This window comes from Ovis aries, chromosome 16 (assembly GCF_016772045.2).
Source record: "Ovis aries strain OAR_USU_Benz2616 breed Rambouillet chromosome 16, ARS-UI_Ramb_v3.0, whole genome shotgun sequence".
Lineage (NCBI taxonomy): Eukaryota > Metazoa > Chordata > Mammalia > Artiodactyla > Bovidae > Ovis > Ovis aries.
Genome location: NC_056069.1, coordinates 24,132,572 through 24,148,708, shown reverse-complemented (window position 1 = coordinate 24,148,708; position 16,137 = coordinate 24,132,572). Strand labels below are relative to the sequence as shown.

The 16,137-nt window shown below is 39.6% G+C and overlaps 2 protein-coding genes across 3 annotated transcripts in view; one reads left to right on the top strand and one right to left on the bottom strand.

Moving 5' to 3' along the window:
• Positions 1-15,893, bottom strand: part of CDC20B (cell division cycle 20B) — a 71,997-nt gene extending 56,104 nt beyond the window's left edge. Inside the window, exons 1-2 of the mRNA XM_004016988.5 lie at positions 15,654-15,893; positions 15,340-15,402 (exon numbers count right to left, since the gene is read on the bottom strand). Of these exons, the coding sequence (XP_004017037.2) occupies positions 15,340-15,402; positions 15,654-15,848 (258 nt within the window). The 5' untranslated portion in view covers positions 15,849-15,893. The remainder of the gene's footprint in view (positions 1-15,339; positions 15,403-15,653) is intronic.
• GPX8 (glutathione peroxidase 8 (putative)) lies at positions 588-5,413 on the top strand. 2 transcript variants are annotated; one of them, XM_004016989.5, is made up of 3 exons: positions 588-815; positions 1,427-1,688; positions 4,825-5,413. In XM_004016989.5, the coding sequence occupies exons 1-3, from the start codon at positions 612-614 to the stop codon at positions 4,986-4,988; spliced, it is 630 nt and encodes a 209-aa protein (XP_004017038.1). In that variant the 5' UTR covers positions 588-611; the 3' UTR covers positions 4,989-5,413. The 2 variants fall into 2 exon arrangements, with proteins under 2 accessions (XP_004017038.1, XP_014956784.1); XM_015101298.3 differs by lacking the exon at positions 1,427-1,688.
• Positions 15,894-16,137: the final 244 nt, after the last annotated feature.

The following is a 16,137-nucleotide window of genomic DNA, read 5'->3' as shown; positions in this document are numbered from 1 at the left end:
GATAGAGGAGGGTTTTTTAAAGACGTCATTGTTTTTCATCTGTTTATTTTTACTATATTCACCTGGCTCTGCCTTAGCTGGATGAGGTCGGAGCAAGTAGCCTTTTCGGATATTTCACTGCCTTTTCCACTATAAATTCCTTGAAGTTACAGTATGCTTAAGCCATATGACTTTATATACATATAAATATCAAATTCCTACTGATTAGGTGACATACTAATAGACCAATTTAATTGCCACTCTGAGTTACTAGGTATTATACACCCAATCTGCCACATTCAGCCAACTGCTGGAAGCACTTTACAGCTTTTAAGATACAAGGGCACCATCTTCTGGTGAAATATTTTCTTTGTTGGGCAGATATGAAAGAGCTACCCAAAATGTCATTTTTCGAGCAAAAATTACAACTGACATACTATATACATTGATATTTTTAGAGCTTTGTACTTCATTTAGGAATTGGCTCCATCTCTGAAAAGGAGCTTTCTATTCCCCAGCACTGACAGGAGCTAGTCTGTCCTTCCTGACTTTCCGTTAAGCGGAGCTGGTTTCAAGTTTCAGCTCCTCCTTGAATTCCAGCTTGCTGAGACTTTCCTCTAGAATCATCCAAAATGGAGCCTCTCACAGCCTACCCTTTGAGATGTTCAGGGCCCAAAGCAAAGGCATTTGCAGTCTTGCTGTCTATGATTCTGTGCACAGTAATGCTATTCCTCCTACAACTCAAATTCCTAAAACCTAAAATCAACAGCTTTTATACTTTTGAAGTGAAAGATGCAAATGGAAGAGCGGTTTCTCTGGAAAAGTTTAAAGGCAAAGTAAGTTGCACCTTCTGATTTTTCTATTGTTTGCCCATGTTCTCTGCTTATTGTCGTAACAGTCTATTTTTTACTGTTATATGTTCATGTTATAATTTAGTCCTCAGAGAAATTAGTATATCACTTTAGCCATCAGTGCTCTCATAGTTTCTATGCTAATTGATAACTGATTATCTTAACTATTTGCTTTAAGATGTTTTAAGTGTTGGATTAATACTTTAAATCATTTAGGAAATTCTAACAGTAATGTGATTATGGAGTATGCCATATAATGTGAATATGAAAGTATTAACTCCACAATCTAACAGCATTAAAAAGCACTCTATCAATAATCATATTTTATCTTTTATTTAAAAAAAAACTTTCATGAGTACCTAGGGCTTTATTAATGGTTGTGATCTTTCAGAGTTTTAACTCAGGCATTCGGGTTATGGTTTTCAGTAGAACTGGGGACATCTACTGTATCGAATAAATTTCATAAAAATATGAAATAATCATCTATCAAAGGCTGTATTCCTCCAAAATGGTTTAGGGTTTTAACTACTTGCAGAATTTTTTTTAATATTTTATTTGCTTCACTTTCCGGTTGGATTTTTTTCTTTTTCCGGGAGGTTGCACTAGTTGTAAACGTGGCTAGTGACTGCCAACTCACAGACAGAAATTACTTAGCACTGCAGGAACTGCACAAAGAGTTTGGACCATTCCACTTCAGCGTCTTGGCTTTTCCATGCAATCAGTTTGGAGAATCGGAGCCCCGCCCGAGCAAGGAAGTAGTATCTTTTGCAAGAAATAACTTCGGAGTAACATTCCCCATCTTCCACAAGATTAAGATTCTAGGATCCGAAGCAGAACCTGCATTTAGATTTCTTGTTGGTAAATATCTACCTTGCCTCACCAATGTAATGTTTTTAGTTGCTTTCATTTTTAAAACAAATGCACCAGGACCATACTTTCCTATTTCGTTTTAAATGTTTTAGTGGGAAAGTTTTATAAAACTATCAAAGAACTAGATTCTCATCCTCTGTAACTTTCTAGAAGTTATGTTTTCCTAAAATCAATGTTTTAACTTCTTGGATGGCAAAATAAATCTACTACAGTGTATTTTCCTTATTATTTTCCAAAAGAATGTACTTTAAGCTGGCTACACATCTCTTATCAATATTGCTGAGCATTACTAGTTAAACTAATCTTTCTGGTTAATTTTATGTTGCCTTATCTGAGATATTATCCTCACGGGTGAACATCTCAGTTTGCCAAGGTGGTTTTTGGTAAAATTCAAAATAACACATCTTGATTTTTTTTGGAGGAGGGTAGTGTTAGGCTACCTCTGTAATTAAGCTAATTATGGAAGTCTATTTAAAGACTTTTTTCAGCATAAAGGGAGTGCAGTATTGTGACTAAGGGCTAAGCTTTAGCCCCAGCATACCTGGGTTGAAATCCCTGCTCTGTTACCTTTGCTGTGTGACTCCAAGCACATAACTTAACTTCTGTCTATTTGCTCGTTTGTAAAATGACATCAATAGTATCTACCCCTTAAGATTGTTTGGAGGTTTAAGTTGTTAATAGTAAAAATAAAGTACTTACTTACAGAGCTTCCACTGTGCCAGACCCTATTCTAAAGGACATTCAGCTCACGTCCTCTCATCTAACTTAGGTGGATGATTGCCTCAGTCATTTCCACTGCAGGTAATTTGAATTTTGCTAAAACCATGACCTTAGCCAGGCAATCAGTCTTCCAATCCAACAAACTGGCTAATGATATTCTATAATATTTAAGTATGAAAGCAGAATCTTCCAAAAACACTGTATTCAAATTTCTAGGGACAGTCAGCATAATGCCTAACACCATCAATAACAACAAAAGTGAGGTCTTTATTCCTTTTATTTCCAGTATACACTGAGGTGAAGAAAAGCCACAGTATGTGCCCGTGTAGTCATCTCTCAGTTATAAGAGCCAAATACTTGAGCACAGTAGCTCCTAGGTTCTTCCCCTTTGTCACTAAAAAAGAAACTCCACTTACCCTGTGTAATCAAAAAGGTAACAATGATTTAAGGTTTCACTAAAGTTAGATGAAGCTCCAAAGACAAAGACTATGAAATGATGGCTAAATGAAAATTAGATCTTTTTAAATTGGCCAAAATAGATAGTAACTGATCATGTGATCACAAACAAGATGGCTCTGTACAGGTGCGCAGGTTGTTCACTGAACAGGAATAAGGGGTCACATGGGAGCTGAAACCCAGGCAAATGAAACATATGTGCCTAGGGACTGTTCCCACCTAGAAGGGTGTCTTTTTCTAATTCACACAAAGATACTGCCTAGAGAGAGCCCTGCTCTGATGAGTGTTATCTTTTAAAATACATTTTCCATTATAGAAAATGTCTATTTTTCAGAATGATTTTAAGAAGACTTTAACCAATAATATGATGCTCCTACCAAGTCAATGATGTTTGAGCTAGTCAGCAATACTCCTAATAATGAAATAATCAGTGTAAGTGCTTGGCACAGTATGCAAAGTATAGCACACAGAAGTAAACATTAGGCTACTTTTTATTTTTTTTAACCTATGTTCCCTTATTGGTTCTTTCCCCAGCATAAACAAAGGATCCCCCACCTTTAAAAACTCTAAGCAGTACGTTCCTTCTACCTACCTCATCACTAACATCTTTGAAAGAATAGTTAACATTTGGTTTCTCTTGCCTCCCTGTCTCTGCTTCCTTCTTAGATCACCGTGTTTGATCTCTCATTCCGACGACCCTCCTGAATCTAGTGGGTCTCAGTGCCTATGACTTCTACTCCAGCTCCTTCTCTTCCTTCCAGGTTCCTTTTTTCCATCCACCCTTACCTCTACTGATCCTCAGGATTCTGCCACATCCACCTGGGCTCTCCTTACTCTGTCCCCTTTCCCTGGGTGAGCTCTAGCTCCTAAGCTCCAAAGCCTCCTCTGATGGGGTGTCCCACATAACCTGAATCCCCTCATGTACAAAAATGAACTTGTCATTGTTCTCCTAATATCTACTTGCTTTGCCTTGTCCCCTATTTTAAGAGCATGAGCTCTTCTAATAGAAAGGACTAACTAGATATCAGTCCGGACTCTACCTTCACTAGCTATGTGACCGTGAGTCTAGACCTCCATTTTTCTCATCTGCAAAATGGGGATAATAATAATAGCCAAGCTTTACAGGGTTGCTATACAGATTAAATGAGAGGATCCATTGAAAGCACTAAGCATACATTACTAGGCATATAATAATTATTTATATTTTTCTCATGAAGTGAAGTTGCTCAGTCATGTCCAACTCTTTGCAATTCCATGGACTGTATAGTCCATGGAATTCTCCAGGCAAGAATACTGGAGTGGGTAGCCTTTCCCTTCTCCAGGGGACCTTCCCAACCCAGGGATCAAACCCAGGTCTCTCACACTGCAAGGAGATTCTTCACCAGCTGAGACACAAGGGAAGCCTTTTTTTTTTTTTCATACTAGTCAATAATAACGCACACAAATCCTGTATGATATAAATAGAAAAAAGTTGTACATTTCTTACCTAAATTAAGATTATCAAAAGGATGTCTACAGTTATTTAGCATTCCTTACTATGTAATACACAACAATATCAAAAACATAAACTTACTACAAAAAGTAGTCCATACATTCATGTTACCAAAGACCATAAAGCGTCACTTTATCTTAAAAAAAAATGTTAAGCAACTGAAAGTTTCAGCTAGTGACAAGGTAAATTTTTTAGTGGTTCAGATCAACAAATCTAGTTTTATTTCATTTCATGATTCTAGTTCAGTACAATCTTCAGTGAAGTCACCAAGTATATAGACATCTAATTACACAGACTTTGAGTTTGGGTGTTTTGCTTTTTGTTTAATTCAGTTTTTGCAGTGATGACAATTCTAGAACTTGATTCTAAAGTTGTAATTTATTCAAATACTAATAGAAATGAAAATCTTGACAAAGAATAAAATTTTACTCATGAAAATATATTCTGATATTTTAGATTCTTCAAAGAAGGAACCAAGGTGGAATTTTTGGAAGTATCTGGTCAACCCTGAAGGTCAAGTTGTAAAGTCCTGGAGGCCAGAGGAACCCATTGAAGTCATCAGGCCTGAGATAGCAGCTCTGATTAGACAAATGATTATAAAAAAGAAAGAGGATCTATGAAAATGCCATTGAACCAGTATACGGCAATAGAATACAAAATGTCTCCATGAGGGTTTGATCCCCTTTTAAATTAACTCTGACAATTAAATATGGCACTGAAGGATAACTTTCCTTTTATGTTATCTTGTGAGTGGTAATGAATGTCCACAGCACAGATGTTACCTAAAGCAAAAATAAACAGCAGCCAATGACTCTAAATGAAATATATTAAATACTTCATCCAACTACACTAAATAATTCAGAATACCAATGTGCTTCAATGTCCTATTATTTCACTTGACATTTTCTAGGATTGTACTTGATGGAAATGTCAATACACTAGACCACTGTTTGAATTCAAGATACCGTGTGACATTTCCAGAGTAACTGTAAATGATATTTTTATGTAATAAAAGGCAAAATAAACATTGAAAATGTGAAATATACATAGATTCTAATCATTATGTATTTTTGTTTCACGTACAGAATTTTGTTAAGTACAGGGTCATGGTATGTTTTACCATATCCAGCCAGATCAATGTCATTTAGTCACTTGGTCATGTCTGACTCTTTGCTACCCCATGGACTGTAGCCCACCAGGCTTCTATGTCCATGGGATTTTCCAGGCAAGAATACTGGAGTGGGTTGCCATTTCCTTCTCCAATCCAGCCAGATCAGTTCAGTTCAGTTCAGTCATTCAGTTGTGTCCAACTCTTTGTGACCCCATGGACTGCAGCACACCAGGCCTCCCTGTCCATCACCAATTCCCAGAGTTTACTCAAACTCATGTCCATTGAGTCAGTGTTGCCATCCAACCATCTCATCCTGTGTCATCCCCTTCTCCTCCCACCTTCAATCTTTCCCAGCATCAGGGTCTTTTTAAATGAGTCAGTTCTTCATTCACATTAGGCGGACAAAGTATTGGAGTTTGAGCCTCAGCATCAGCCCTTCCAATGAATATTCAGGACTGATTTCCTTTAGGATGAACTGCTTGGATCTCCTTGCAGTCCAAGGAATTCTCAAGAGTCTTCTCCAATTAAAAAGCACAATTAAAAAGCATCAATTCTTCGGTGCTCAGCTTTCTTTATAGTCCAACTCTCACATCCATACATGACCACTAGAAAAACCATAGCTTTAACTAGATGGACTTTGTTGGCAAAGTAATATCTCCACTTTTTAATATGCTGTCTAAGTTGGTCACAACTTTTCTTCTAAGGAGCAAGCGTCTTTTAATTTCATGGCTGCAATCACCATCTGCAGTGATTTTGGAGCCCAGAAAAATAAAGTCTGACACTGTTTCCACTGTTTATCCATCTATTTCCCATGAAGTGATAGGACCAGATGCCATGATCTTAATTTTCCGAATGTTGAGTTTTAAGCCAGGTTTTTCACTCTCCTCTTTCACTTTCATCAAGAGGCTCTTTAGTTCTTCTTCACTTTCTGCCATAAGGGTGGTGTCATCTGCATGTCTGAGGTTATTGACATTTCTCCCGCCAGTCTTGATTCCAGCTGGTGCTTCTTCCAGCCCAGCGTTTCTCATGATGTCCTCTGCATAGTTGTTTATTAATGACATTATCATTTAATGTCAATATAAATGACATAACATTTGAAAAAGCCTTGATCATTTTCAATATTTCTTATTTTCCAGAAGTAACTCAAATTCCACAATTAAAATATTAACACTTGAGTCAGTCTGTATTACTGAGTGAAAATTCCCAAGTGTAAGAAAAAAGCCATAAGTATATGATCATTCAGCTTGATTCCTTCAGGTTAATTTTGGTTAATTCCTTACAGGTTAATTTTGGTTGCTAATCTGGTCAAACTAGATTAGCCATTTGGAAAGAATTCAATGGTACATCATTCCCATGGCTATAAGAAGAAGAATCAACTTCAAACAGTCAAAATGGTTAATGTAAAAAAAGGGAGTGAGTGTAATTACACGAGAAACATCAGCAACCACTGAGTTTGTTGAGAATCACAATATATCTTTTCTCCCAAAGTCCTGATCTTTATGTTTTGTCAGCCTTCTAATTACTAACAAAGCAACCTTAGCCCCATGAAATATATCTTCATTTCATAAAGGAATTAAACAGGAATAGTGGGGGCAAAACAATGTGAAAAAAGTTGGCTAAGAAGGAAGACCCAGTCTAAATAAGTGAATTGACTCTCCAATTCTGACCTGATGAGTGAAAGTGAAGATTCTTTTTCATGATGAAATCAGCAATGCCCACCTGAGTATATAATTCTGCTACAGCACTTACAAGTTCTTAAACCAAATATATCCTGGAATACCTTCTGCTTCAACATATATGTCCAACCCTCAGCTCTGAATGGATTTAGTAAGCTCTCAGGTAGGGGTGGAGTGTGGTTCCCCTCAGGTAAAGGGGATCTGCAGGAGCTCCTGAAGAATGGCGGTCAGTGTAAGTAAGCCTGCTTCTCCTTCTCACCAGCAGCAGGGCCTTTAGCCAGGCCACTACTTTTCAGTTTTCTCACCTGTAAATTGGTTATGGTGGGGGTAGGGGGACTCAAATTGAACAAAAAGCCCCTTCCGAATTACCAAGGTGAGTCAAGTGTTCAGGAATCAATACTAACCTATTGTTGAAGAAATGGAAACCACCTAACCAGTCTATCTGTCCTTTGCCAGTGTGCCCCCAAAAGCCTTTAAGCAATTTGAATTCTGGGCCTCTAAGCAAAACTTTGTTTAGCCTTCAAGTGCTGCTTCCGGAACATTCTTGCCATATATTCCCACTTATGACTCCCATGAGTTCACAGCAGTGCTGTGAGACTGCTGGGGTGCTTATGTGCTCACATCAGGGTATGTGCAGCAGTGCAGAGGCTACACAGACACCCCACTGCCAGACAGACCAGAACTGTCCCGAAGAACACAATTCAGATGTCCATCCTGCCCCAAACCACCAGTTCTCTCCAAAGGCATAGAAAGTAGGTTTTTAACTCATGTATCTCCTGACTTGTTTGCCTTATTCATTCTGCAGTCTCCACGAGATTGGACTTGATTCTCTCACCACTCTGAGGATGCAGGGAGGGCAGGTGGGGGTTTGAATGTGTGACGTATGGGTGTCCATTCAGGGTTATGGCGTCCAACCAGGCTGTGCTGGGCTGTGTGCTCGGGCACCTCAGTTGTGTCCGACTCAATGTGACCTATGGACGGTAGCCCGCCTGGCTCCTCTGTCCACGGGATTCTTCAGGCAAGAATACTGGGACGGGTTGCCATGCTCTCCTCCAGGGGATCTTCCCCACCCAGAAATCAAACCCACATCTCTGGCATCTCCTGCATTGCAGGCGGGTTCTTTACCCACTGAGTCAGCTGGGACGCCTGTCCAACCAGGCTACATGTGGTAAAAGGGAAGAGAGCCATTTACTCATGTTCTGCTACCCAGACCTTAAATGACTCATGAACACCGCCAGCAAACACACAGAGGAAAAAATAATGCATCTTTCCTGAATTGAGCATAAGCTCTGTCTCAGCATCAAAAAGTCTGGGAAATAAACTGCTATGGGCTGCCTGACTGAGAAGGATAACAGAAAAATAGTAGGTAAAAGAGTATTGAGCAGTTGCCCTTCTGACATAGACAAAATCTATTTTACTTTTAGTGGTTAATAATTCAGTGACTTGACGTTTGTTTCAGTTTGTTTGGGAAGTGGAGAGGAGTACTTCCTGCTAACTCCTGATCTTCATCTAATGGCAGCAGAGTGTGCTGTTACATGTAGCAGAGTGTGCCGGACATTTGGATAAATACAAACTGGCCAGAAATATTCCCTAGAAGTTGTATTTCATTTCTGAAATTTTATACTAATCATAGTGTACCTATAGCATGTATATACATACATAAATGTAATTCTTAATAACTATAATTAATCACAATGCTGTGATCACTCACCTAGAGCCAGACATCCTGGAATGTGAAGTCAAGTGGGCCTTAGAAAGCATCACTATGAACAAAGCTAGTGGAGGTGATGGTATTCCAGTTGAGCTATTTCAAATCCTGAAAGATGATGCTGTGAAAGTGCTGCACTCAATATACCAGCAAATTTGGAAAACTCAGCAGTGGCCACAGGACTGGAAAAGGTCAGTTTTCATTCCAGTCCCAAAGAAAGGCAATGCCAAAGAATGCTCAAACTACCGCACAATTGCACTCATCTCACATGCTAGTAAAGTAACGCTCAAAATTCTCCAAGCCAGGCTTCAGCAATACGTGAACCGCGAACTTCCAGATGTTCAAGCTGGTTTTAGAAAAGGCAGAGGAACCAGAGATCAAATTGCCAACATCTGCTGGATCATCAAAAAAGCAAGAGAGTTTCAGAAAAAACATATATTTCTACTTTATTGACTATGCCAAAGCCTTTGACTGTGTGGATCACAATAAAATGTCGAAAATTCTGAAAGAGATGGAAATACCAGACCACCTGACCTGCCCCTTGAGAAACCTGTATGCAGGTCAGGAAGCAACAGTTAGAACTGGACATGGAACAACAGACTGGTTCCAAATAGGAAAAGGAGTACATCAAGGCTGTTATTGTCACCCTGCTTATTTAACTTCTATGCAGAGTACATCATGAGAAACGCTGGGCTGGAAGAAGCACAAGCTGGAATCAAGATTGCCGGGAGAAATATCAATAACCTCAGATATACAGATGACACCACCCTTATGGCAGAAAGTGAAGAGGAACTAAAAGCCTCTTAATGAAAGTGAAAGAGGAGAGTGAAAAAGTTGGCTTAAAGTTCAACATTCAGAAAACAAAGATCATGGCATCTGGTTCCATCACTTCATGGGAAATAGATGGGGAAACAGTGGAAGCAGTGTCAGACTTTATTTTTCTGGGCTCCAAAATCACTGCAGATGGTGATTGCAGCCATTAAATTAAAAGACGCTTACTCCTTGGAGCAAAGTTATGAGCAATATAGATAGCATATTCAAAAGCACAGACATTACTTTGCCAACAAAGTTCTGTCTAGTCAAGGCTATGGTTTTTCCAGTGGTCATGTATGGATGTGAGAGTTGGACTGCAAAGAAACCTGAGCACTGAAGAACTGATGCTTTTCAACTGTGGTACTGGAGAAAACTCTTGAGAGTCCCTTGGACTGCAAGGAGATCCAACCAGTCCATTCTAAAGGAGATCAGTCCTGGGTATTCATTGGAAGGACGGATGCTAAAGCTGAAACTCCAGTACTTTGGCCACCTCATGTGAAGAGTTGACTCATTGGAAAAGACTCTGATGCTGGGAGGGATTGGGGGCAGGAGACTACAGAGGATGAGATGGTTGGATGGCATCACCGACTCGATGGACATGAGTTTGAGTGAACTCTGGGAGTTGGTGATGGACAGGGAGGCCTGGCGTGCTGCGATTCATGGGGTCGCAAAGATTCGGACACAACTGAGCGACTGAACTGAACTGACCTGATCGTACATATGGGCTTCCCTGGTAGCTCAGTAAAGAATCCACCTGCAATGCAGGAGACCCAGGTTCAATCCTTGGGTCAGGAAGATCCACTGGAGAAGGAAATGGCTACCCACTCCAGTATTCTTGCCTGGGAAATCCCATGGACAGAGGTCCCTGGTGGGCTACAGTCTATGGGGTCACAAGAGTCAGACAGGACTTAGTGACTAAACCACCACCATGTAACAAACATACAGTGGTGACTCATGAATGCTTAACAACCAAATCCCTATGGAGGAGTTTCAATTTGCTGCATTTCCAATTTCTATGGCGTGAACAATTGCACATAGTCAATTTTAATCTACTGTTTCATAACGGGCTTGTAAAATTTCTGAAAATTTAGCAATCGATTCTCACCAACTAGGACAAGCTGGCTCTAGCACAAAAAGATTTAAATCAGACTTAATCAGAGTATCATAAGAATCTCGAAAGAGAAAAATCTGAAGCAAAAACATAACATATATACTCCTTCTTGTTATCACAAATATACTATTTTGACAGGTTATATATAAATGTGGATGTATATGCAGTTACTGAATTATGAAAAGCTGCTAACATTTTAACTGTATACTCACACTATAATGACTGCCAGAGGCCACCACGGGAGATCCCACCCATGACAAAGGCCATGTGGAAGAGAACTGTTAAGCAAGGCTTCAGAACTCAAGGGGCTCCCTAGGCTTTCTCGAGCATCTACCCCAAAACCAGAATCTGTCTGTTTTACTGTTTCATGACTTTCACCAACTCCTCTGACATTAACAGGGGGCCTCGCAGAAGCTTGGTCACCCCGTGTTTCTTCTTCTATCTTTCTCTCTCTCTCTCTCCCTCTCCCTCTCTTTTTCAAGCTGATCCCTTGGAGCATGGGGGCTCCCTGCATTCACTTATCTGCCCGGGTTTCTAAGACCTGAACAGGAAGACGTTCTGCGTCTTCACTCCCTCGGGAGACCGGGAGGGCACCTGTGGCCTCCGTGAACAGGGCAAACTTCTTGTCTTGAAGTTTTATTGGTTCTCTATGTAAACCAAGGAATATCAGCCTCTTTCTCTCCTCTATTTTCTTATCTACAACATTCTTATCTATCTCTCTCTAAATCAATCGCAATCGCCGGCGCCGTTTCTCCTTCGGGTTTCCCTGGATCCTGCGGGGGCTGGACCCCAGCAAATGACCTAATTGGACTTCAGGTAATTTCAAGTAGGAAGACACTCCAGTAAAAAATAAGAAAATATATATATATACAAAATCTAAGAAGGAAAACAAAAACTATTTCTCTATTTTCTTTAAACATAATGACTGTGTTTCAAGACTGCCCATCATGAGCTGGAAAATCCTGAGTGATCCCTGTACAAAATCACGTGTAGTCCTGACAACATGTCCCTTTGAAAGAAAAATGTCAGTTTTGGGTGAAGCTAATATGATGACACTCTATATTTACCCCTCAGCTTGACTTCATCTTCCCCAGGGAACAATAAAATCCTAACTGTTACACCAAGAAACTAATACATAACACGTCTTTCCATTCTTCACATACCCTCTTCCCTCTGAATAGTTAAGGCCACACTTTGCAGAGGGAAGCCTTCTCTTTTGGGGGCAGGAGCTGCTGGCGGAGGGCAAGTAAAGAGTAGTGAGGGAGTAGGACATTTTCCAGAGGGTGTGATGGGGAGCAATTACATCCCCGGCACCAATGGGGCTGCCGCAAGAGAAAACACCCAAGAAAAAATACTCTGAACCAGTGTTGCCTGCCTCCCTCTTCTTTTTCAACCCTCTTTCCTCTTCTCATCCTTTGACATCCCAAGTGTGACCCCTCTCTTTCCTTCTCACTTCTATGGCAACGTTTTCTTTTTGAATTTATACATACAATCACCTTCTTACCCATTGATCTCATTTATTTTTACTGCACTCCATTCTTTCTTCTTTCTCATCATCTCAGTAATAGGAACAACTATGTCTTCTGTTTATTCAGTATCAATGTTGGCATTTTATGTCTTGCTCTTTACAAAAATTTTTAAAAAGTGAAACACAAAGGACCAGCCTCTTAAATTTAGTAGGTTTTATTTTTTATCAACAGATCAGTGGTTGTCTATAGAAAATAACATATTGAAATTTAACCTCAGAAAAACAAGATGAAAACAATATTTACATGTAAAGGATACTTAAATACAAAGATGCTGAAAATGGAATGATACTAGGCAACAACAAGGAGATAAGATTTGAAAGTAGCAAAACACTTAAGAGTCAAATCATAGGTATCTATTTAACCCATGGTTCTAAAAACACTTACATTTAAATAAGAATTTAAATTATTTTACCAATAACTTATAATCCAATGCAGTAAAGAATGTAATGTATTTCTTACACCTAATTTAGGGTAAAAATAATTGACCAAACCAGCAAAAGTCAGTTCCAAGAACTTGCTGCAAATGTCTACACGACCACAGTGTGTCTGGGACCCAGCACAAACCTGGAACTGCTCCATGGGTCAAAATGTGCTCCAAGGGAATAAGAAAATATTTAAAATTATGTTGAATGGTCAGTTCTCCCCCTTCACAAACTAAATCTCATGCTCTTTTCTAAACACTGTATGAGTCTGTGATTTTACAGAAAATGAAGACTGGAGACAAGTCTTCTAAACAATCAACCCCATCCCCCAGCTCCTCTAGATCCCCAGTTTTCTTCATATTCAAGTGAAAATGTTTTAGTTGACTGACTCATTTGGCAAGTTACCTACATTCTACCTTTAGCTGTATACACACATGGTAACTGAGACCTACTCTAATGTCAAATTAAGTTGACTGACTCATTTGGCAAGTTACCTACATTCTACCTTTAGCTGTATACACACATGGTAACTGAGACCTACTCTAATGTCAAATTAAGAAACTAATCATTCAAAAGGAATATTGAAGACTTTTAGTTGAAAATTGGAGGAAACATTTTAGTTTTTCCATTCCAAATTGTCATTATATTCTAAATTTTGTACTTCAAATATATAATTTCTCAAATACTTTAATACTGTCTACAAGTACGACAGACTCCAGAATATTATCTGAAATTTTTAACATGATTAAGTAATAGTTGATTATTATTGAGTAGTTTCTTCATCATTATAAAGCTGTTCATTGTATTATAAGTGAAAAGTCGTAATAAGCATTATGTAAAGAGGGTCCTGGTTCATGGCAAAAAGTACACATACACACACACATATTACCTAGATTTAATTATACCCATTACTGATGCTCATTATACATGCAATAAGATAGCAGTTGCATGTTAGCTGATGGCACTCACATATTCAACCAGCTAACAATACACTGCCAACCCATCACACATAGGTCACCGGTGTACTTCGTTAACAAGAAGAATTTATCCAGAAGCAAGTGGCAGGGCAGTTGTGGCTGCTGAATTGACCCAAAGCAGCCAGCTAACAATACACTGCCTACCTGATTCAGGTCACTGCTGCTCATCATGGCCCATGAGGTCACTGAGGCTAAATTTGTAACATGAAACAGTGGCAGAACTTTCATCTTAATAGTAACATGTTTTAAAACTTATCGACAAAACCTGTTTCTCCAAAAATATCATAAGAAATAAAATCAATATTTTTTCATCTATTCAAAAACTTTAAAAAAAACTTTCAAAATACTTCCACTTAGGTTTATAAACTAAGGCTCAGATATGAAAATAGTTATGGCTTACAAGTGAATTAAGAAAGTTATAATTAACTACAGTTTTTCCAATGACTTTTATTTACAGACCAAAAAGCCAGTCGTTTGTATTAAATAGTAAAATATCTAGGAGTCATGGTTATGCAAAATCTGGGCATAAGACAAATCTTCAGCTATGTTCAGGAAAAATAAATATATGAGTATTCAGGGAATTTAAGGAATTAAATGCCATTTGTTTTCTCCTGATACAAAGGATATTAGTCATTGCATTCTGAAAGTGCATTCTGAAAGTTATGTGTTGAATTTATTGTGTCACCAATGAAATACAGAAAAATGTGAAGGTCTAGAAAACTCTAATACTGGTGGATTTGAAACTAGAATCGATATGTAAAGACTAAAGGAATGTGAACTATTTAGAGAGAAAAAAAGTGAATCCTGATAATGAGAAATCTAAAGCATACGCATGCATGCTAAGTTGTTTCAGTCGTGTCTGACTCTGTGCGACCCTATGGACTGCAGCCCACCAGGCGCCTCTGTCCATGGAATTCTCCAGGCAAAAATACTGGAGTGGGTTGCCAGTTCCTTCTCCACCCGATCTTCCCAACCTAGGGATCAAATCCGCGTCTCCTTTGTCTCCTGCATTGGCAAGGCGGGTTCTTTACCTCTAGCGCCATCTGGGATCCATAAAGATAAAAGAGCTCTTTATATGTAAAAGTTAAGATGAAAATCTTTGGATTTGTTTTATTTTCACACTGATTACAAGAGAAGCTGAAAACCTTTGCGTTCAGACTTTCAAGGTGAAATTAACTGGATCAACAGTTAAATTACTAAGCTAGGACGGTGAATTATGCACTTCTCCTCTTGACCACCAGATGGCACCATTTCCGATTCTTTGGAAGGCAAGATTATGAATGCAACAGAGGGGAGTGCAACTAGCAACTGTTAAAATGAAATTTTAACAGCCAGCTAGAGATGCACTGCCTACCTGACACATTCAAGCTTTTTTTTTTTTTCTGTAGAGGCAAAAACTGGAAAGCACCATTCAGATACAAATGATTACCGTTATTTGGCAGAAATCTTCAATTACTTACAAAAATGTTTTAGATATAGACTCTGTAGTTAGTGATATGAGACGTGCAAATTTTCTACATTTTCAGACCATTTCATACTTCCAACAAATATCTTCTTTAGCAAGAATTAGTTTGTTCAAAGTCATATTTAAGACAGAGAGCTCGATTAAGCACTGGACACTCACCTTGGGAGAAACTTGACCTCTCCTCTGCTTCAGGTCTTTGTCGAGCACCCGCATGACATCCTCCTTTGAAAATAGAGGCAACATACTATTTACAAAAATCATAATATTAGGTGTGAATGTTTCTAGAGCCTCAGCTTGTCAAATTACGTTCACTTTTAAAGCAAACAACCACCTCCAGAATATAAATTACACAATTCAATATTAGATTTAGAGTTCTAACTACCTCTTGGTCCTAGACAGGTATTACAAACAGTGACTTCGACAAGAAACCCCTTTAGGAAGTTGGGGCGAAGAAACGGAGGAGCGTTACTCACCCACAGAATCTCTTCTTCAGTGCGGACCCTCCTCCGGGCGGCGCGCTCCAGTTTCCACTCCATCTCTGGAGGCGTTTGTCCTACTGGCTCGAGCGTAGCCTCTCCTCGACCGCTTTTGGTTTTGTCCCCCAAGAATAAGCCAGTCTTGACCCTTAATCGACAAACCTCTGGAGTCTTGTCCCCTAGGACGATCATATTTCACTCCTAACCTCCATTTTCCTCCCCCTCCTCCCACCTCTCTTAGAGCGTGGTCCCCAGAGTACCGTTTAAAAAGCCTGCTGGGCGGCCGCCGGAGCGGGAATTCCCCTACCCGACTTCTCATTGGCCAGAACTGCGGTGACGTCAGACTCCGGGAGGGATTCCCCCTGCGCGCGCCTGGGTCCTCCCTCCCTCCCGGCCGCGGCCCCGCCCCGCAGCCTCCAGCTCTTTGTCCGCGGAGGCGCGCTTCGAAGCGCCAAGGTTTGCCGCGAGCCGTGGCGGGTCT

What these genes read in the sequence shown, in the direction of transcription:
- GPX8 (XM_004016989.5), top strand. Translation starts at nt 612, where the DNA reads ATGGAGCCTCTCACAGCCTACCCTTTGAGATGTTCAGGGCCCAAAGCA. An exon ending in TGGAAAAGTTTAAAGGCAAA is followed by an intron (nt 816 to 1,426) that starts GTAAGTTGCACC and finishes TTTTTCCGGGAG; the next exon opens with GTTGCACTAGTTGTAAACGT. An exon ending in TGCATTTAGATTTCTTGTTG is followed by an intron (nt 1,689 to 4,824) that starts GTAAATATCTAC and finishes CTGATATTTTAG; the next exon opens with ATTCTTCAAAGAAGGAACCA.